The sequence below is a fragment of the Dendropsophus ebraccatus genome, chromosome 11, assembly GCF_027789765.1.
Source record: "Dendropsophus ebraccatus isolate aDenEbr1 chromosome 11, aDenEbr1.pat, whole genome shotgun sequence".
Lineage (NCBI taxonomy): Eukaryota > Metazoa > Chordata > Amphibia > Anura > Hylidae > Dendropsophus > Dendropsophus ebraccatus.
Window position 1 is genome coordinate 3,086,018 of NC_091464.1, and position 24,259 is coordinate 3,110,276.

Genomic DNA, 24,259 nt, shown 5'->3' on the forward strand with positions numbered 1-24,259 from the left:
TTTCCCACGGCCGTAGTTTCATCCGCACATTTACAGCCGCATAAAAAATACAGCCGCACAGTTACATAGTCTGAACCTAGCCTAGATGTGTATGTCCTTTTGTATAGAGCATGTATACAAAAAAGAAAAATCAGCTCACCCTGTATACGCAGGTAACAAGCACCACGCAGCATGAAGCACGGAGGAAAGCCGGCCGACTCCCGATATAAATGTACAAAGGGTAGTCTCCAGCTCCAGATGATAAAATCTGTTTCTTTTATTTCAGCATATTAAAAAATTGTACAGCAGTACAGAAATAACGCCAACGTGTTTCTGAAAAAATCCTTAATCATGGCATATTGTACATAACTCTATGCACTTCTATTTATACAAACATTCTAAATGAGAATAGGAAGAGGAGGGACAAGGAACAAAGGGGATGAAATGCTACACACAGAACACCTGATTGGCGCTGATTCACACCTAAAACCAACGTGGTTTGGTTTTGCGCTGCACTTCTGCATGCCTAACCACTACTTCCTCTTCCCTAATTCTGCTGCATATTTACCGGTGTCCAGCCTCCTGTTCCACCCTGGCGTCATATTCTTCCGCACATGCGATGTAGCTGGCAGTTCACGCATGTTCCGACTTGCCTGTCCGCCCCTGTGGCATTGAGCTCTCGTTCACGCCCTGATAACCACAATAGCACATGTGTTAGAGGTGTGGTGCATGTACGCTGAGGGCCTGAGGCCAATGTCCTCAGTTGGGATGTAAAATGCACGCCGCTCTTCAGGCGCATGTGTGATCGCAATTACTGGGGGACGCAACTGAGAGCTCAGTGGCAAATGCAAACTGGCAAGTCAGCGCGCTGCAGTCACCAGCAAGAGTTCATGCGCAGAAGGTGGTGACACCGGGGTGGAGCAGGAGGTAAATATGCAGCAGAATTAGGGAGGAGGAAGTAGTGGTTAGGCGTGCTGAAGTGCTGCACAAAGCCAAGCCACTACTCCTCTGTAACACCTGGACAAATCTACTGAACGGATGGCTTCAAGAAAGCTATTAGGGCCATATTACACGGGACCATTATCGTGCAAAAAATCGTTAAATCGTTCGAATTTAAACGATAATCGCTCAGTGTAATAGGACCCTTATACACAAAAGGACACGCACACACTGTCAGCCCCTCGGCTCCGATACCAGTGCTGACAGATTCCCTTTTATAAAATTCTTTTAGCTTTCACTATACGGCCGTCTTTGGTCCATTTCTGGTCCGGTTTTGTCTCAGCTCAAAAGATGTGATCAATGAGACACAAAGGATTTTTAGATCGTTTGTTGCATATTTACAATTATTGTTTAAATTTGAACACTATAACAATTTTCCACCCGATAATCTTCCTGTTTATTGGGCCCTTAGAGTGGTGAGGGCAGGCAGGACCCCGAGCCTATCCCTGGCATCATACATGGAGTCCGGCCCAGTCCTTGAAGGGTAAGGATTGCTTTCTTCCTAATATTAGTAACTCAAATACCTTTCATCAAGATGCGATTTGTTTTGGGACAGATCCAAGTTAAATTCCAAGTGACTTTATGATATGAGATACAATGGAGTCGTTGTTACACGAGAAGTATTTGTAGCTTTTCTTTATCTTTGATATCAGCAATGGCTTGGTGTGGAGTGTGTCTGGGACACGGTGGAGGTGACAGATCCCTATATAAGTCGGCTACACGTCACCTTACTGAGTCTACTCCACGAATCAAGATGAACAAGTTCCTTCTTGTCACATGTGAGTTCCTATCCCTTTGAGCAGACGTGCCGTCATGTATGCTTCCTATGCCTTATTCTAGATCTCACCATGCCCCATCTATTTCTTACAGGTCTGACCTACCTACTGCATGTGCAGATAGGTGAGTACACCCCATTCCCTAAACCACACTCTTGTAATTCCACATCACCTGCAGCGCATGGAACGCTGAGAATGAATGTGATTCAGAGCCTTACCAGGGCCCTGGCCAGTCATAGCATTGGGGGGGGGGGGGGGGGCGAGTGAATTTTGCATGAATATGCAAAATTCATGTTTCCCAGGGGGCAATGCACCTAGGATGTCACTGCATTAGGTGCTTTCACTAGCAGCCGGCGGTGTTGTCGTTTGGCTGGTCTCCCTGAGTTCAGTGATGTTTCTCTTATGGCTCTACCAGGCATTGCTCCCACCTAGCCAGAATCCTGCTCCACACTGATGAGGGGCAACACCCTGAAACAGCTGTATGTGGATGGTTTCCTGCCTTGGTTTATCCTTTGTCATTACATTGACTTATAGGACCACTTAATATGGTGGTTTAGGTGGTTTACTAACATGAGCCACGACTTGGCTGGGTCCTTCCCAGAGGGATATCTGGCTAGTCCTGTGTTTCGAGACTCTTTGATGAGGCTCCACAGGTTTTTCTTCCTGTATATAGGGGCAGTACTCTGTAGTGGTCTCCTTTTCCTATATATAGGGGCAGCGCTCTGTAGTGGGGTCCTCTTCCTGTATATAGGGGCAGCGCTCTGTAGTGGTCTCCTCTTCCTGTATATAGGGGCAGTACTCTGTAGTGATCTCCTCTTCCTGTATATAGGGGCAGCACTCTGTAGTGGTCTCCTTTTCCTGTATATAGGGGCAGCGCTCTGTAGTGGTCTCCTCTTCCTGTATATAGGGGCAGCGCTCTGTAGTGGGGTCCTCTTCCTGTATATAGGGGCAGCGCTCTGTAGTGGTCTCCTCTTCCTGTATATAGGGGCAGTACTCTGTAGTGATCTCCTCTTCCTGTATATAGGGGCAGCGCTCTGTAGTGGGGTCCTCTTCCTGTATATAGGGGCAGCGCTCTGTAGTGGTCTCCTCTTCCTGTATATAGGGGCAGCGCTCTGTAGTGATCTCCTCTTCCTGTATATAGGGGCAGCGCTCTGTAGTGGTCTCCTCTTCCTGTATATAGGGGCAGCACTCTGTAGTGATCTCCTCTTCCTGTATATAGGGGCAGCGCTCTGTAGTGGTCTCCTCTTCCTGTATATAGGGGCAGCACTCTGTAGTGATCTCCTCTTCCTGTATATAGGGGCAGCGCTCTGTAGTGGTCTCCTTTTCCTGTATATAGGGGCAGCGCTCTGTAGTGGTCTCCTCTTCCTGTATATAGGGGCAGCGCTCTGTAGTGGTCTCCTCTTCCTGTATATAGGGGCAGCGCTCTGTAGTGGTCTCCTCTTCCTGTATATAGGGGCAGCGCTCTGTAGTGGTCTCCTCTTCCTGTATATAGGGGCAGTACTCTGTAGTGGTCTCCTCTTCCTGTATATAGGGGCAGCGCTCTGTAGTGGTCTCCTCTTCCTGTATATAGGGGCAGCTATACTATCACACACGTATACATGCCGCTATACTATCACACACGTGTACATGCCGCTATACTATCACACACGTGTACATGCCGCTATACTATCACACACGTGTACGTGCCGCTATACTATCACAGACGTGTACATGCCACTTTCCTCAAGTTCTAAACCCCTTGCAGCAGGACCTCATGCTCAGAGTGACCAGGTGTATGTAGGTATACAGATGCATATATACTATGACACACATGTATACATGCCGCTATACTATGACACACGTGTACATGCCGCTATACTATCACACACGTGTACATGCCGCTATACTATCACAAACGTGTACATGCCGCTATACTATCACATACGTGTACATGCCGCTATACTATCACACACGTGTACATGCCGCTATACTATCACACACTTGTACATGCCGCTATACTATCACACACGTGTACATGCTGCTATACTATCACACACCTGTACATGCCGCTATACTATCACACACGTGTACATGCCGCTCTACTATCACACACGTGTACATGCCGCTATACTATCACACACGTGTACATGCTGCTATACTATCACACACCTGTACATGCCGCTATACTATCACACACGTGTACATGCCGCTATACTATCACACACGTGTACATGCCGCTATACTATCACTGACGTGTACATGCCGCTATACTATCACACACGTGTACATGCCGCTATACTATCACACACATGTACATGCCGCTATACTATCACACACATGTACATGCCGCTATACTATCACAGACGTGTACATGCCGCTATACTATCACACACGTGTACATGCCGCTATACTATCACAGACACATCTACATGCCGCTATACTATCACACACGTGTACATGCCGCTATACTATCACACACGTGTACATGCCGCTATACTATCACAGACGTGTACGTGCCGCTATACTATCACACACGTGTACATGCCGCTATACTATCACACACGTGTACATGCCGCTATACTATCACACACGTGTACATGCCGCTATACTATCACACACGTGTACATGCCGCTATACTATCACAGACGTGTACATGCCGCTATACTATCACACACGTGTACATGCCGCTATACTATCACACACCTGTACATGCCGCTATACTATCACACACGTGTACATGCCGCTATACTATCACACACACGTATACATGCCGCTATACTATCACACACGTGTACATGCCGCTATACTATCACACACGTGTACATGCCGCTATACTATCACACACGTGTACATGCCGCTATACTATCACAGACGTGTACATGCTGCTATACTATCACACACCTGTACATGCCGCTATACTATCACACACGTGTACATGCCGCTATACTATCACACACGTGTACATGCCGCTATACTATCACACACCTGTACATGCCGCTATACTATCACACACGTGTACATGCCGCTATACTATCACACACCTGTACATGCCGTTATACTATCACACACGTGTACATGCCGCTATACTATCACAGACACATCTACATGCCGCTATACTATCACACACGTGTACATGCCGCTATACTATCACAGACACATCTACATGCCGCTATACTATCACACACGTGTACATGCCGCTATACTATCACACACTTGTACATGCCGCTATACTTTCACAGACGTGTACATGATGCTATACTATCACACACGTGTACATGCCGCTATACTATCACACACGTGTACATGCCGCTATACTGTCACACACGTATACATGCCGCTATACTATCACACACGTGTACATGCCGCTATACTATCACACACGTGTACATGCCACTTTCCTCAAGTTCCAAACCCCTTGCAGCAGGACCTCATGCTCAGAGTGACCAGGTGTATGTAGGTATACAGATGCATATATACTATGACACACATGTATACATGCCGCTATACTATGACACACGTGTACATGCCGCTATACTATGACACACGTGTACATGCCCCTATACTATCACACACGTGTACATGCCGCTATACTATCACACACGTGTACATGCCGCTATACTATCACAGACGTGTACATGCCGCTATACTATCACACACGTGTACATGCCGCTATACTATCACTGACGTGTACATGCCGCTATACTATCACACAAACGTATACATGCCGCTATACTATCACACACGTGTACATGCCGCTATACTATCACACACGTGTACATGCCGCTATACTATCACACACGTGTACATGCCGCTATACTATCACACACCTGTACATGCCGCTATACTATCACACACGTGTACATGCCGCTATACTATCACACACGTGTACATGCCGCTATACTATCACACACGTGTACATGCCGCTATACTAATCACACACGTGTACATGCCGCTATACTATCACACACGTGTACATGCCACTTTCCTCAAGTTCTAAACCCCTTGCAGCAGGACCTCATGCTCAGAGTGACCAGGTGTATGTAGGTATACAGATGCATATATACTATGACACACATGTATACATGCCGCTATACTATGACACACGTGTACATGCCGCTATACTATGACACACGTGTACATGCCGCTATACTATCACAAACGTGTACATGCCGCTATACTATCACATACGTGTACATGCCGCTATACTATCACACACGTGTACATGCCGCTATACTATCACACACTTGTACATGCCGCTATACTATCACACACGTGTACATGCTGCTATACTATCACACACCTGTACATGCCGCTATACTATCACACACGTATACATGCCGCTATACTATCACACACGTGTACATGCCGCTATACTATCACAGACCTGTACATGCCGCTATACTATCACAGACGTGTACATGCCGCTATACTATCACACAAACGTATACATGCCGCTATACTATCACACACGTGTACATGCCGCTATACTATCACACACGTGTACATGCCGCTATACTATCACACACCTGTACATGCCGCTATACTATCACACACGTGTACATGCCGCTATACTATCACACACGTGTACATGCCGCTATACTATCACACACGTGTACATGCCGCTATACTATCACACACCTGTACATGCCGCTATACTATCACAGACCTGTACATGCCGCTATACTATCACAGACGTGTACATGCCGCTATACTATCACACACGTGTACATGCCGCTATACTATCAGATGTGTACATGCCGCTATACTATCACACACGTGTACATGCCGCTATACTATCACACACGTGTACATGCCGCTATACTATCGGACGTGTACATGCCGCTATACTGTCACACACGTGTACATGCCGCTATACTATCACACACCTGTACATGCCGCTATACTATGACACACATGTACATGCCGCTATACTATCACACGTATACATGCCGCTATACTATCACACACGTGTACATGCCGCTATACTGTCACACACGTGTACATGCCGCTATACTATCACACACCTGTACATGCCGCTATACTATGACACACATGTACATGCCGCTATACTATCACACACGTGTACATGCCGCTATACTATCACACACGTGTACATGCCGCTATACTATCACACACGTGTACATGCCGCTATACTATCACACACGTATACATGCCGCTATACTATCACACACGTGTACATGCCGCTATACTATCACACACGTATACATGCCGCTATACTATCACACACGTGTACATGCCGCTATACTATCACAGACGTGTACATGCCACTTTCCTCAAGTTCTAAACCCCTTGCAGCAGGACCTCATGCTCAGAGTGACCAGGTGTATGTAGGTATACAGATGCATATATACTATGACACACATGTATACATGCCGCTATACTATGACACACGTGTACATGCCGCTATACTATCACACACGTGTACATGCCGCTATACTATCACAAACGTGTACATGCCGCTATACTATCACATACGTGTACATGCCGCTATACTATCACACACGTGTACATGCCGCTATACTATCACACACTTGTACATGCCGCTATACTATCACACACGTGTACATGCTGCTATACTATCACACACCTGTACATGCCGCTATACTATCACACACGTATACATGCCGCTATACTATCACACACGTGTACATGCCGCTATACTATCACACACCTGTACATGCCGCTATACTATCACACACCTGTACATGCCGCTATACTATCACACACGTGTACATGCCGCTATACTATCACACACGTGTACATGCCGCTATACTATCACACACGTGTACATGCCGCTATACTATCACTGACGTGTACATGCCGCTATACTATCACACACGTATACATGCCGCTATACTATCACACACGTGTACATGCCGCTATACTATCACACACGTGTACATGCCGCTATACTGTCACACACGTATACATGCCGCTATACTATCACACACGTGTACATGCCGCTATACTATCACACACGTGTACATGCCACTTTCCTCAAGTTCCAAACCCCTTGCAGCAGGACCTCATGCTCAGAGTGACCAGGTGTATGTAGGTATACAGATGCATATATACTATGACACACATGTATACATGCCGCTATACTATGACACACGTGTACATGCCGCTATACTATGACACACGTGTACATGCCCCTATACTATCACACACGTGTACATGCCGCTATACTATCACACACGTGTACATGCCGCTATACTATCACAGACGTGTACATGCCGCTATACTATCACACACGTGTACATGCCGCTATACTATCACTGACGTGTACATGCCGCTATACTATCACACAAACGTATACATGCCGCTATACTATCACACACGTGTACATGCCGCTATACTATCACACACGTGTACATGCCGCTATACTATCACACACGTGTACATGCCGCTATACTATCACACACCTGTACATGCCGCTATACTATCACACACGTGTACATGCCGCTATACTATCACACACGTGTACATGCCGCTATACTATCACACACGTGTACATGCCGCTATACTAATCACACACGTGTACATGCCGCTATACTATCACACACGTGTACATGCCACTTTCCTCAAGTTCTAAACCCCTTGCAGCAGGACCTCATGCTCAGAGTGACCAGGTGTATGTAGGTATACAGATGCATATATACTATGACACACATGTATACATGCCGCTATACTATGACACACGTGTACATGCCGCTATACTATGACACACGTGTACATGCCCCTATACTATCACACACGTGTACATGCCGCTATACTATCACTGACGTGTACATGCCGCTATACTATCACACAAACGTATACATGCCGCTATACTATCACACACGTGTACATGCCGCTATACTATCACACACGTGTACATGCCGCTATACTATCACACACCTGTACATGCCGCTATACTATCACACACGTGTACATGCCGCTATACTATCACACACGTGTACATGCCGCTATACTATCACACACGTGTACATGCCGCTATACTATCACACACCTGTACATGCCGCTATACTATCACAGACCTGTACATGCCGCTATACTATCACAGACGTGTACATGCCGCTATACTATCACACACGTGTACATGCCGCTATACTATCAGATGTGTACATGCCGCTATACTATCACACACGTGTACATGCCGCTATACTATCACACACGTGTACATGCCGCTATACTATCGGACGTGTACATGCCGCTATACTGTCACACACGTGTACATGCCGCTATACTATCACACACCTGTACATGCCGCTATACTATGACACACATGTACATGCCGCTATACTATCACACGTATACATGCCGCTATACTATCACACACGTGTACATGCCGCTATACTGTCACACACGTGTACATGCCGCTATACTATCACACACCTGTACATGCCGCTATACTATGACACACATGTACATGCCGCTATACTATCACACACGTGTACATGCCGCTATACTATCACACACGTGTACATGCCGCTATACTATCACACACGTGTACATGCCGCTATACTATCACACACGTATACATGCCGCTATACTATCACACACGTGTACATGCCGCTATACTATCACACACATCTACATGCCGCTATACTATCACACACGTGTACATGCCGCTATACTATCACACACGTGTACATGCCGCTATACTATCACACACGTATACATGCCGCTATACTATCACACACGTGTACATGCCGCTATACTATCACACACATCTACATGCCGCTATACTATCACACACGTGTACATGCCGCTATACTATCACAGACGTGTACATGCCGCTATACTATCACACACGTGTACATGCCGCTATACTATCACACACGTGTACATGCCGCTATACTATCACACACGTGTACATGCCGCTATACTATCACACACGTATACATGCCGCTATACTATCACACACGTGTACATGCCGCTATACTATCACACACGTATACATGCCGCTATACTATCACACACGTGTACATGCCGCTATACTATCACAGACGTGTACATGCCACTTTCCTCAAGTTCTAAACCCCTTGCAGCAGGACCTCATGCTCAGAGTGACCAGGTGTATGTAGGTATACAGATGCATATATACTATGACACACATGTATACATGCCGCTATACTATGACACACGTGTACATGCCGCTATACTATCACACACGTGTACATGCCGCTATACTATCACAAACGTGTACATGCCGCTATACTATCACACACGTGTACATGCCGCTATACTATCACACACGTGTACATGCCGCTATACTATCACACACTTGTACATGCCGCTATACTATCACACACGTGTACATGCTGCTATACTATCACACACCTGTACATGCCGCTATACTATCACACACGTATACATGCCGCTATACTATCACACACGTGTACATGCCGCTATACTATCACACACCTGTACATGCCGCTATACTATCACACACCTGTACATGCCGCTATACTATCACACACGTGTACATGCCGCTATACTATCACACACGTGTACATGCCGCTATACTATCACTGACGTGTACATGCCGCTATACTATCACACACGTATACATGCCGCTATACTATCACACACGTGTACATGCCGCTATACTATCACAGACGTGTACGTGCCGCTATACTATCACACACGTGTACATGCCGCTATACTATCACACACGTGTACATGCCGCTATACTATCACACACGTGTACATGCCGCTATACTATCACACACGTGTACATGCTGCTATACTATCACAGACGTGTACATGCCGCTATACTATCACACACGTGTACATGCCGCTATACTATCACACACCTGTACATGCCGCTATACTATCACACACGTGTACATGCCGCTATACTATCACACACACGTATACATGCCGCTATACTATCACACACGTGTACATGCCGCTATACTATCACACACGTGTACATGCCGCTATACTATCACACACGTGTACATGCCGCTATACTATCACAGACGTGTACATGCTGCTATACTATCACACACCTGTACATGCCGCTATACTATCACACACGTGTACATGCCGCTATACTATCACACACGTGTACATGCCGCTATACTATCACACACGTGTACATGCCGCTATACTATCACACACGTGTACATGCCGCTATACTATCACACACCTGTACATGCCGTTATACTATCACACACGTGTACATGCCGCTATACTATCACAGACACATCTACATGCCGCTATACTATCACAGACGTGTACATGCCGCTATACTATCACAGACACATCTACATGCCGCTATACTATCACACACGTGTACATGCCGCTATACTATCACAGACACATCTACATGCCGCTATACTATCACACACGTGTACATGCCGCTATACTATCACACACTTGTACATGCCGCTATACTTTCACAGACGTGTACATGATGCTATACTATCACACACGTGTACATGCCGCTATACTATCACACACGTGTACATGCCGCTATACTATCACACACGTATACATGCCGCTATACTATCACACACGTGTACATGCCGCTATACTATCACACACGTGTACATGCCACTTTCCTCAAGTTCCAAACCCCTTGCAGCAGGACCTCATGCTCAGAGTGACCAGGTGTATGTAGGTATACAGATGCATATATACTATGACACACATGTATACATGCCGCTATACTATGACACACGTGTACATGCTGCTATACTATGACACACGTGTACATGCCCCTATACTATCACACACGTGTACATGCCGCTATACTATCACACACGTGTACATGCCGCTATACTATCACAGACGTGTACATGCCGCTATACTATCACACACGTGTACATGCCGCTATACTATCACTGACGTGTACATGCCGCTATACTATCACAGACGTGTACATGCCGCTATACTATCACACACGTGTACATGCCACTTTCCTCAAGTTCTAATCCCCTTGCAGCAGGACCTCATGCTCAGAGTGACCAGGTGTATATAGGTATACAGATGCACTTCTGTACATTTAGCTGTATACACATACTCAGCATTTTGAGGTTTTGTCCTTAATATTTTATTCATTTTTCTAACATTCTGCTTGTAGGCTCTTCTGTCAAGTTGGTTTGTTACTTTACCAACTGGGCTCAGTATTACCCTGGTGCAGCCAAGTACATGCCAGATGATGTGGACCCCTGCATGTGCACTCACCTGATTTACGCGTTTGCCACCATGACCAACAACCAGATCCAGACGTTTGAATGGAACGATCCAACTCTCTATGCTTCCTTTAACGCCCTCAAGAACTAGTAAGTACATTTATTCTATTACTCTCATTTACTTAGTTCCTCTACTTAACTACCCTATTACTACCTTATTAAAGGGGTACTCCGGGAATAAAAAAAATAAAAGGTTTTTAACTTAACCAATGTCAGAAAGTTATACAGATTTGTCAATTATTTCCAACTTACAACACATACGTGGAAAAGATACTGACGTGTGTATAGGGCCATAGAAATGAATGGGGCCACATCTGTCCACATTTTTGCCTTTTTACGCCAACATCAGAATATGGAGGTGCTCAGGATCAGTATGATAGCCGGGCACCTGCTATAACTACTACTTATCAGTCAGTTACATCAAAATCCACCCCAGAGAAAAAAAAGAACCTCATCAACATCAACGAAAAAAAAAAATAGTTATGGCTCTCGGAAGGCGATTGTGAAGGGAGTTCTAGATAGCGCCTGCAGCTTCACGCGATTTACAGAGTGTGAGGAGTAATATCACCGTAGGCCTAAAAAGGGTTAAGAAATGAATCACTGGATAATATATAAGACCCATTCATAAAAGGAAAACCCAATGGGGTAAAGATTATTATTATTATTATTATTATTATTATTACCATTGGTATCACCCTATGAGAAATACTATAGTTACTACTGATAGCACTCCAGTCTTGTTAACAGAAAGTACCACCAATTGGGATCATGTGTTTATGTTATTAGGTTTCATATTATGGAACAGAAAAGAAAGATCTTATTTATGGGAATCCCCCAACACGGGGCAAACGGGGTGCAGCCTTACAGTGATGGCATCATAGTGTGCAAATGTGCCGTCACCTAACAGCGGCTCTGTATGATGCCCATACACAATGTATTCTTCCATACAATTCTATCAGCAACTAGACTCTTCTATCAGAGACAAGTTTTCTATCAGTGTTAAGGCACGTTTACACAGACAGGTTTATGAAGCCAAAGCCAGGAACAGACTATAGACAGGGAGCAGGTCATAAAGGAAACAATGAAATTTCTCCTCTTTTCAAATCCATGCCTGGCTTTGGCTTCAAAAATCTGTCAAATAAATCTGTCTGTGTAAACACACCATTAGACTAAACAGGGATGGGCTTACGCCGAATACTAAGGGTCCTATTAGACAAAGCGATTTGTAATGATAAACGAGATGGTTTATCATGAAACCGAAATGCTTCCCCATATTACACAGACAGATAGTCGTTAGTTACTACGATCGTTTACCCCGTCTCATCCCGGCAAATGGAGGAACAATGCAGAATTACACTGAATGATTAGCAAACGGATGCGGAATTACACTGAATGATTAGCAAACGGATGCGGAATTACAGTGAATGATTAGCGAACGGATGCGGAATTACAGCGAATGATTAGCGGACGGATGCGGAATTACACTGAATGATTAGCAAACGGATGTGGGATTACACTGAATGATTAGCAAACGGATACGAAATTACACTGAATGATTAGCAAACGGATGAGGAATTACACTGAATGATCAGCAAACGGATGCGGAATTACACTGAATGATTAGCGGACGGATGCGGGATTACACTGAATGATTAGCAAACGGATACGAAATTACACTGAATGATTAGCAAACGGATGCGGAATTACACTGAATAATTAGCAAACGGATGCGGAATTACACTGAATGATTAGCGAACGGATGCGGAATTACAGCGAATGATTAGCGGACGGATGCGGAATTACACTGAATGATTAGCAAACGGATGCGGAATTACACTGAATGATTAGCAAACGGATGCGGGATTACACTGAATGATTAGCAAACGGATGCGGAATTACACTGAATGATTAGCGGACGGATGCGGAATTACACTGAATGATTAGCAAACGGATGCGGAATTACACTGAATGATTAGCAAACGGATGCGGAATTACACTGAATGATTAGCGGACGGATGCGGAATTACACTGAATGATTAGCGAACAGATGCGGAATTACAGTGAATGATTAGCGGACGGATGCGGAATTACACTGAATGATTAGCAAACGGATGCGGAATTACACTGAATGATTAGCAAACGGATGCAGGATTACACTGAATGATTAGCGGACGGATGCGGAATTACACTGAATGATTAGCAAACGGATGCGGGATTACACTGAATGATTAGCGAACGGATGCAGAATTACACTGAATGATTAGCGAACGGATGCAGAATTACACTGAATGATTAGCGAACGGATGCAGAATTACACTGAATGATTAGCGAACGGATGCAGAATTACACTGAATGATTAGCGAACGGATGCGGGATTACACTGAATGATTAGCGGACGGATGCGGGATTACAGCGAATGATTAGCAAAAGGATGCGGAATTACACTGAATGATTAGCGGACGGATGCGGAATTACACTGAATGATTAGCGGACGGATGCGGAATTACACTGAATGATTAGCAAACGGATGCGGAATTACACTGAATGATTAGCGAACGGATGCGGAATTACAGCGAATGATAAACAATGAGGATTTTGGTGTCAGCACCACCAAACAAACGTTGTTGGACCGTTGCCTGCCTTTACACTGAATGATTACAGTTTCAATTTGAACAATATAACGATAATTTGCACGATAACTGTCCCGTGTACTAGGGTCCTAAGTGACAGGTGGAATTCGGCTGATCGTTGCACACACCTGTTTTATCCGCTGTTATTTGAACCAGTTGGGAGAAATGAAACAAGAGCAGAAAGGCAGCTGGTGTTTATATCAGGTTTTTTGCCTTTTTGTCTGTTTTTTTAAGGCCTTTAAGGCTTAAAACAACGGCCCAAAATTCTGCAAGGGAGCAGCCGCAGAGCGCTAGCCTAAACTGTTGTCATTTTTCAGCCGTTTAGAAGCACATTTGTTTGTTGTCTTTGTGTTATTATTTTTGCTAATTTGAAATTTTTGCACCAGCATAAACTTTTAAGTAACATTTATCAAGATGTTTGCGCCATTTTTGAGCTGTTTACGCGGCTCGTGCCATTTTTGCCATTTTTCACTTGAAGGGGCATGGTGGGGTCGTTGTTTCACGTTAGTTACTTTATTAGTTAGATTTATCATGTGCCATTTTTTAGCTTTTACAGAAAGAATTGCGCAGCAGTACTCCAGTGCACAATCTGCACAAGATCTATGAAGGCCGTGCACCTAATGATAACCTTCGGGCATGGACTGGAGATTTTCGGGCAGCATGTTTATAGTGCACAAAGCATAAAGGTCTCCTTAGTGTTGTGTATTATTATACATCTGCATAAGCATATACTCATCATTGTTTTATCATTCCGTATATGCTGTATCTAGAGTAACTATAATTTTTTGTGAGCGTCAGGACCCGCTGTGAGTAAACCTGCTGCACCGCTCCCGCCGCGCTCCCCATGCAGGCAGGTACGGATTTCTTCCAGCAGCTTTTGATGACAATTGTCAGGTTTTCTCACAGCGTATCCTACCGCCCACAAAACATAGTTACCCTTTAATAATAACTATTATTTGCACTTACATGATCCGGCATTAATAAATTTATGTAACCTCTTGCTGTTTTTTTTTACAGTAATAGTGAACTGAAAACCCTTCTCTCTGTCGGAGGCTGGAACTACGGGACCTCAGGGTAATAGCACAACATACAGTAATCCCCATGTCATAACGGCCGCGTGGGCATTCGGCTGGTTACTTGCCAGATATGTGGTGGTTGGTCGGAGAATAGCTCAGCCTATAGTTGTACTGTCACGATGCCAGTGCCAGTTGGGCACACCTGCTTTTATTTTAGGGAGGCTGGCTATACCCTTTGCCCTGTGGTCGGTGACCTGCCAAGCTAGGAGGGGGTCCCTTGGGTACTTATCACAGTCATCCGGAATGGAGTTGTGACCCATCCGGACTATCGGTGCCGCCACCCACAGAAAGGAGAGATGACCCAAGGATGGTGTATCTACTGCGCAAGTCCTGTTACCATAAATAAATCTTTACTGTGAGAACACTTTATACAATAGTTGACCATAGACGGTAGACATGACTGAACAGAATCTGTACTGACTTGAGCTGAACTGACTTGGCTATGCGCTGAGAAGCAGAGTGAGCTGAGAACAGTGGAGAGGAGTTTGTGCTGCAAGTTCAGAACAGTGGAGAGAAGGTTTACCGTAAGAGTCCCAACCCAATGTAGAAGTGTGCTCTGCTGGAACTTTAGAAGAAGTAGAAGTAAAAAACTGAAGACTTGGAAGTAGTATACTTGTGCCCGTGTTTCGACCTTTGTTGTCGTGTACCACCTTTTTGTCCTACAGTGTCGGGTGACCCGTCCTATTAGGGTGGCAGCAAAAGCCCCAGACCTTGTTACCTGGGATGAGCAGAGTGGTCAGGATTTTCTGATAATGCAAGATAGAGTACGTAGGCTTCTAGCAACTTTGCTCTATCCGGATAAGTTCCTCTTGTTATCAGGATACTGTCCTGCACTTTTAGACGTGTTCTCGGCATGTCCCCTTGTCCCCTCTCAAGTAGCTTAACACTGTGTGTAGAAGTGCTGCTTTCAAGAAACTGGTGTCTGCGTCTCACATGTGCGTCTATCCACTACCAGCGAATAGTGTGGGTGTGTACTTCCCCTCCCCATGTGACGACTTCCTACAGGAGGTGTAATGTCTCCTGTGAGTGGTGGAGAAGAAAGTATAAAGAGAAATGAGCACAGAGATAGGCAGAGAAGAAAAGGCGGCTCTCATTGGTGCACAGATCATAACAAACAATAAACCATTAGTTACTACAGCAGTGCAATATACAAGTACAGTTACATACAGTAGCGACATCTTGTGGCAAAACCTAGGTACTACTTCATTACCACTTTGACTTAAAATAGAGACTTTTGTGAGGGGTGTAAAATATTAGCAACACCCGTGGTGGGACACCACAATGGGGATCTCTGACTTGGCCAGGGGAGGGGCCTTGGCCCAGCAGACTACAGCTAGAGCATCCGGGCAGAATGTCAGACATACTGGGGATAGGCCTCAGGCCCCCACCCCGCTCTGGCGCATACCATAAAGCAGCAGCCTGTATCCATGGGTCTGTGTGACCTATGTATGCAAGCAACTGTGCAAACCAGGTAAAATAGTGAGGTGTCTGCTGTAGCTACACCACAGGATGCAAATGCACCATCTACCCTATGGATAAAGCAGGCCTATCAATAGCTATTCCTTTATCCAATATTATTCCAGTCTGCACTTTTATCATGTGTACAAGCCAGGGATGTTGCCACCTGCCCCCCTATGTGATATATACCCCTCCTCCTATATGATATTGCAGTGTCCTACTATGGGTATCTTCTATTTTAACACACCCAGGTAAAAGTAGTTCTGTCAGGTGTCTCAGTTAGTGCAGACACACACACACACACACACCCCACTTCCTTCCCAAGTTTAGTTGAGTTGTGGTTTAGACAGAGAGGAGTAAAGACCTGTTTTCTCCAGTTCTAGAGACTACAGCAGTGATTCACTGCTGAACCCAACCCTAGGGTAACCGAAGTTACAGGAATAACCCCCTTTCCTACGCCGAGGATTCCTTATTTCAGGACAGTCACCCCCTTGAGAAAGAGGAGGAAAAAAAGGGCTGAATCACAGTAGAGAAGTAGATACAGGTTAGCCACTCTACTGACTACGCTCGACTACGTAGGAAGGAAACTACTGGTTATCTGCACCCAGAGACAGAGACCTGGGCCTTGTACTACCTATCAGGGCGGTCACCGATACTGAGTGGCAGAAGGCTGTCAGATACACAACAGTTATCTAAATGCAAGTACGAGGCGTTCTTCAAGTCACACACTTCACGCACATCCCGGCAGAGCACAAGACTATTTAGGCAAGACCTCCTTTCCAGCCCCTATCTATTGCTACAGCTTCTTCTTACTTATTCTACTTCACCTCAAACTGCTGTTATTGGTACTGATTATTGCAGTACCAGAGCACTATTATATCCTTCTGTATCGCACTGTTACATCCTTCTGTATTGCACCGCTATATCATTTCATATCGCACTGCTATATGCTTCTGTATTGCACTGACAAGATTTTCAAGTAAAATTGAAGGAGAAGTCTGGCGAAAAAGTATTAACCCCCCCTCCCCCCCCCCAAAAAAAGGTATACAAATTCCCAATATACATTTATTACGAGAAATGCATATAAAGGGCTTTTTCCCTGCACTTACTACTGCATCAAGGCTTCACTTCCTGGATAACATGGTGATGTCACTTCCTGGATAGCATGGTGACGTCACTTCCTGGATAACATGGTGATGTCACTTCCTGGATAACATGGTGACGTCACTTCCTGGAGAACATGGCGATGTCACTTCCTGGATAGCATGGCGACGTCACTTCCTGGATAGCATGGTGACGTCACTTCCTGGATAGCATGGTGATGTCACTTCCTGCATAACATGGCGACGTCACTTCCTGGATAACATGGTGACGTCACTTCCTGGATAACATGGCGGCGTCACTTCCTGGATGACATGGCGACGTCACTTCCTGGATAACATGGCGACGTCACTTCCTAGATAACATGGTGATGTCACGACTCCCAGAGCTGTGCGGGCTGTGGCTGCTGGAGAGGATGATGGCAGGGGGATGCTCAGTGTCCCTCCAGTGCCCTGTGTCCCTCAGCATCCCTCTGCCATCATCCTCTCCAGCAGCCACAGCCTGCACAGCTCTGGGAGTCGGGTCGTAAGATCACCATGTTATCCAGGAAGTGACGTCACCATGTTATCCAGGAAGTGACATCACCATGTTATCCAGGAAGTGACGTCACCATGCTATCCAGGAAGTGACATCACCATGTTATCCAGGAAGTGAAGCCTTGATGCAGTAGTAAGTGCAGGGAAAAAAGCCTGTAATAAGCATTTCCCATAATAAGTGTATATTGGGGATTTGTATAACTTTTTGTTGGCACTACAAAAATAAAAATTTTCAGCGGACTTCTCCATTGAGCAATGTTTAAGTGTCACCTCTGTTGCCACACCTCACACTAGTACCAAAGGTCCGATGCCCGTGTGTCCTGGGGTGGGGTGTTACCACTCCTGGCCACCATGACAAGTCGCCCCAAAACACCAGAGCGCACTGGCTGGTTTAACACCAGTATCCAGTGCCCTGTGCCACAGCAATATATACACACACATCCCCATGTGACATTTAAACCTCCCCCCATGTGATATTATACGTACACACACCTTAGATGGGCAGAGTGACCGTGTTATTGATCCCTGTATAGAATGATGTGAATGTACAATCTCTCTCTTATTTCCTGCAGGTTTAACACCATGGTATCGAGTCCTGCAAACCGTCAGACGTTTATCACCTCTGTCATTACGTTTCTGAGACAGTATGGGTTTGATGGATTGGACATTGACTGGGAGTATCCTGGGGACTCGGACAGAGGGAGCCCCCCACAAACTCAGCAACAATTCTCTGTCCTGCTGCAGGTGAAAGGATTCTCTGAATAAGTATTATAAGGCTAGTTTCAACGTGCGTTCTGCAGTGACTGTTAAAGAGGTACTCCTGCAAAAAAAAAAAAAAATTGATTTGATGTTTTTATAAATAAGTAATCTACAAATTTAGAAATAGATTTGAAATAATTTCCTTTTCCACCGGAGTACCCCTTTCCGGAGTCAGGAGCATTACCCAGCATATAATGGATGCATCCCGCAGCATAGCTCACCCATAGACTCCTATTGAAGGGATGATGCTGTGGCCAGAGGACTTTTGCCCTTCTTGGTGTCTAGGAAAGTGTTTGACACAAAGATTGGGAGATTTTTTGGAGCCCATCACAGACATACACTGCCACTGTGCAAATGGCCTAATAAATGCACAAAGTAGTGAAAATACGACGCGTTACCAATGATCTAATGTATCTACCATTGTGTGTTGTAGGAAATGCATGAGGCATTCGTGCAGGAAGCCAGTCAAACCAATAAGCCTCGTCTTCTAATGTCGGCTGCAGTGTCTGCTGGGAAGTCCACCATCGAGAACGCCTATCAGATTCCACAGCTCTCTCAGTGGGTCTATTTCACTGGGACGTCTCACCGAGCTCTATGGGATTAACCAGTTATTTCACTAACATTTTCTGATTCATCTCTAGGTACTTGGACCTTATAAATGTAATGACGTATGATTTACGGGGTTCATGGGAAGGATTTACAGGAGAAGATAGCCCTCTGTATCAGGGGCCAGCCGATCAGGGCGGCTATATCTATTTCAATGTGGTAGGTTCCCTTTACCTTCTGTATATTTAGTAACAACCCATAAATAATAAAGTTAAGGTTCAAGCAGATTCTGCCGCGCAGCCTCCGCTTCAAGTTCTGCCCGTCCCATAGACTCTATGATATTTGCTAACGTCAATTGTCAATTCTTTGGGCAGACGGTGGAACAACATTGAGTCTATGGGACAGGCGGAACTTGAAGCGGAGGCTGCACAGCGGAATCTGCTTGAAGTCTCTGCATATTCAGCAATGTGAAAATAATAATAATAATAATAATAATAATAATAATGCGGTTCAGGGAAAAAAAATGGGATGTGCAGCCGTTCCATTCTCTCCAGTTCGTGTTTCATAATAATAATAATAATAATAATAATAATAATAATAAGAAGAAGAAGAAGAAGAATAGTATTATTGATAGTTATATAGCGACAACAGAGCCGTCAACGCTTACAAACTGAATTGGCAGATTTTTTCTGTTCTGATTTCAGGATTACGCCATGAATTACTGGAAGAATAATGGAGCTGACCCAGAAAAGCTGATGGTGGGATTTCCAGCCTATGGACGAACCTTTGTACTCTCGGACCCCTCAAACAATGGGCTTGGCGCTCCCACTTCTGGTGGAGGTCCCGCGGCCCCCTACACTCAGGAGGCCGGATTTATGGCTTATTTTGAGGTAACCCCAGTATGACAATATGTTTGCTGTACTCTCCTTTCTTTTACATTTTATATGTTGAATAGAAGGCGGCACTGATCATCTTGAATCTTAAGTTTTATCTACACTGATCAGCCATAATATTAAGACCACTGGATGGTAATGGCGGCGGTCAGAGGGTGGGATATATGGCAGCAAATGGAAACTTAAATGCAAATCAATTCAGTTGAATATAACGGGTTAGAAACAGAAAATAGGGAAAATGTAAGGATCCGAGTGATGTTAAAGGGGTAATCAACTCAGGTAGAAGTCTGCAAGAGGGGGGATGATTCAGCCTGTCTAACAATTTCTTCCATACTTGTTATTATCTATCCAGTCTCCTTTCCCCAGTTCTCAGCTGCTGCTTTCTGCTGAAGACACAAAAATCTGTGTGTGAGCTTTTCTCTGTCTCCCCCTCCTCCCTTCTGAGACGGCTGATGTAAACAAGTCCCTGGCCGGCTGTTCCTGCACTCTGTGATGCCGGGAGGGATAATCACTGTGAGATCATCAGTAACTTGTCCTCAGATTAGCCCTCCCAGCATAACAAAGAAGCTGCAATAATTGGTACATTATTCTATTTCAGGTTCATGATGATCCCTTTGGGTGGGAATAAGTTTAATATTGGTAGCAAATTATTGACATGGCAAACAGCGGCCGTTATTCTATACATTGTGTGAACCAACAGCCGTTGTTTCCACAGACTTCAATGGAAATCATGAACAAACAGTATTTTAAATTACAATGGCGGTCTTTATTTTACAGCGTGTGAACATAAGAACGCATTTACAAGTTCCGTAGTTTTTTAGTGATTTTCTTGCGATTTGCAGATGATTTCGGACATTGTATAGAGAACTGAAAAACTACTGATTTCTGCAAAGTTTTTTGATGACAATAAGTTAAGTTCTAGTAGACCCCTGAATTGCTTGAGGGGTGTAAATTACAAAATGGGGTCTCCTGTCAGGGTTTCCCACTGTACTGGTATATCGGGGGTTGTGTATATGTGATAAGGTACCCTAAAACCATCCCAGCAATATCCAAACTATTAATGGCACCCCTATCCTTCCGAGCCCTGCTATAGGCCCACTGGTCACATGGGGTACTGACGTACTTAGGAGAAAGTGCAGAACAGATTCTGGGGTGCTTATACCCCTATGTATAAGAAAAAAATTGTTTTTGCTTTTATGGCCCAGTGCTAAACGCAACCCAATCACTGGTGGTGTGGGAATAATCATCAATGGATGGTGTTCTAAGAAAACAACCAATTTCCACTATTGTCCGTATCAGTAAGTCAAGGGGTTTGGTTGGATGAACCCCTCCATTTTATGTGAAAGATTCCTGGAATGCAGTTTTGGGGCTTGCTGAATAATATATATTAGCTGCCTTTTTTCATGTATTGTAATGGACAGCAGATGTGGACACTTTGATACCAAACTGATTTGGCTTTGGGTCACACCAGAGAGCGGAGTCAAAGTGCCCTGTAGGTCTTAAGCCTTAAAAGAAGATAACAGCTGGAACACATCTTTGCTCAGGAACAGGAGGATCCTACAATGCTCAGGCAAGGAGGACCAGGCAGAGATAAACACTCTGGCCCCTGTCAGCGGCCGTTCACACCCTAGTGAAATGTGGTGATCTGTAATAATCTGGCAGGCATTTTTGGGGAGGGCGGACCAGCGGCATGACGTAGGAGCCACACGTCCGGGCCCCTCCCCTCTCCTCCACGAGGAGGTCTGATCCCTGGTGCCCGACTTGCCTGTGGAAATGCTGCCCGGGATGTATTGAGGGAGCCCGGAATGGAGGTGGTGGTGTCCTCCGGTGGCGGAGATGCCTCTGGTGCCAGCTGATGGGGGAACTGTGGACTCGCACGCCTATGGAGCCCGCTGGCGGTCACGTGTGGTGACACGGGACTGTGTCAGCTGACTCACGGCACCTATGAGAGTCGAGGACGGCATCAGCGTTGAATCCACCGGGGGTCATTGAAGGGAGGTCTGAGACGTTGCAGTATGTGGTGAGCGCGGCAGTGGAGCAGCGCAGCTCTGGTTCTCGGCTCGTACCCCGGACATTAATCCTGCCAAGGTATTGTGCGCTTGGCTCCCTGTGGTTGTCCCGAGTGACTGGTTGGCGGCAGATATAATAAGCAAACTTGGTCTATGATATGTAAAGTCCTCTTCATTGTTTTTTTTAAAAGACTGCTGATGTGTCTCGCCTGTTTATGCTCTCCGATCTGGAGCTTATTGCTTGTCCCTCTCTGAATTGCTCCCTTTAAGGTTTATGCCCGAAGACCTACTGATTTGTGGACCTCGGTGAGGTGACCCGTGGGCACTCTCTCTTCTTCTACCTCCTCGGCGGGCTTGGTGAAAATCTCCTGTGTGGTTGAGATTGGTAGCGCCCCCCCCTCCCACCCATTGGTCCGGAAAGACTGTAAAGTATACGGCCTTCGGCTAAGTATATAATCACCTCTGGACCTCTGCACTCCAGCCTGATTTATCTGATGGGGACCCAGGTCATAGAGTCGGTACGGACCCAGCAGTTTTAAAGGAGATCCTGGCAGAAATCTCCAAATGCAGTCAGGCTATAGCATTGCTAACCACCCAGATGGGGACAGTATCATCTGATATAATGCTGGTACGGCAAGACCTTTCCAACATTCGTGACAAAATGGCTGTGATGGAAAAACAAATCTTCCCATTGGAGAGCTCTAAGGTCCAGGTTCATAAGGAGATGAATATATTAAAGAAGGATAATGTGGGTCTAAAGGATAAGCTGAATGACTTGGAGGATCGATCCCGCAGATCTAATGTCCGTATAGTGGGATTACCGGAGGGGGAATCCCCAGTTGACTTTTGTCAGAAATGGCTAACTGATTTATTTGGAGCAGATTCTTTTTCACCTCTGTTTGGGTTGGAAAGCCCACAGGATTCCAGGAAAGAAACCTCCTGCGGGGAGTTCTCCCCGTACAATGTTAATCAAAATCCTCTGCTCCTCTGACAGGGATGCCCTTCTAAAGTTAGCAAGAGTAAAGGGGGACGTTTCTTGGAATGGTTCAAAAAATTTTTTTTACCCAGACTTCTCCAGAAACACGCAAGCTAAGAGCGCCTCCTATAGGGAGGTCAAAAAACGTTTGTCTGACACTGGACTTTCTTTCTCTCTGTTGTTCCTGGCCCGTCTTCAGGTGGTGAATAAGAACTCCCTCCACTTCTTTGCCTCCTCTGGGGAGGTGAATGATTGGATTGAGGCAGAGGGCATAAAATGATAATAGCCTTTTCCTATCAGGGATCATGAATTA

At 45.3% G+C, this 24,259-nt stretch overlaps 1 protein-coding gene across 1 annotated transcript in view; it reads left to right on the top strand.

Moving 5' to 3' along the window:
* The first annotated feature begins 1,680 nt into the window (after positions 1 to 1,680).
* The window catches only part of LOC138767127 (acidic mammalian chitinase-like), a 29,835-nt gene continuing 7,256 nt past the window's right edge, over positions 1,681 to 24,259 (top strand). Inside the window, exons 1-8 of the mRNA XM_069944403.1 lie at positions 1,681 to 1,757; positions 1,849 to 1,878; positions 11,851 to 12,052; positions 15,610 to 15,666; positions 19,336 to 19,507; positions 19,956 to 20,080; positions 20,164 to 20,287; positions 20,773 to 20,958. Coding sequence (XP_069800504.1) covers positions 1,733 to 1,757; positions 1,849 to 1,878; positions 11,851 to 12,052; positions 15,610 to 15,666; positions 19,336 to 19,507; positions 19,956 to 20,080; positions 20,164 to 20,287; positions 20,773 to 20,958 — 921 coding nt within the window. The 5' untranslated portion in view covers positions 1,681 to 1,732. The remainder of the gene's footprint in view (positions 1,758 to 1,848; positions 1,879 to 11,850; positions 12,053 to 15,609; positions 15,667 to 19,335; positions 19,508 to 19,955; positions 20,081 to 20,163; positions 20,288 to 20,772; positions 20,959 to 24,259) is intronic.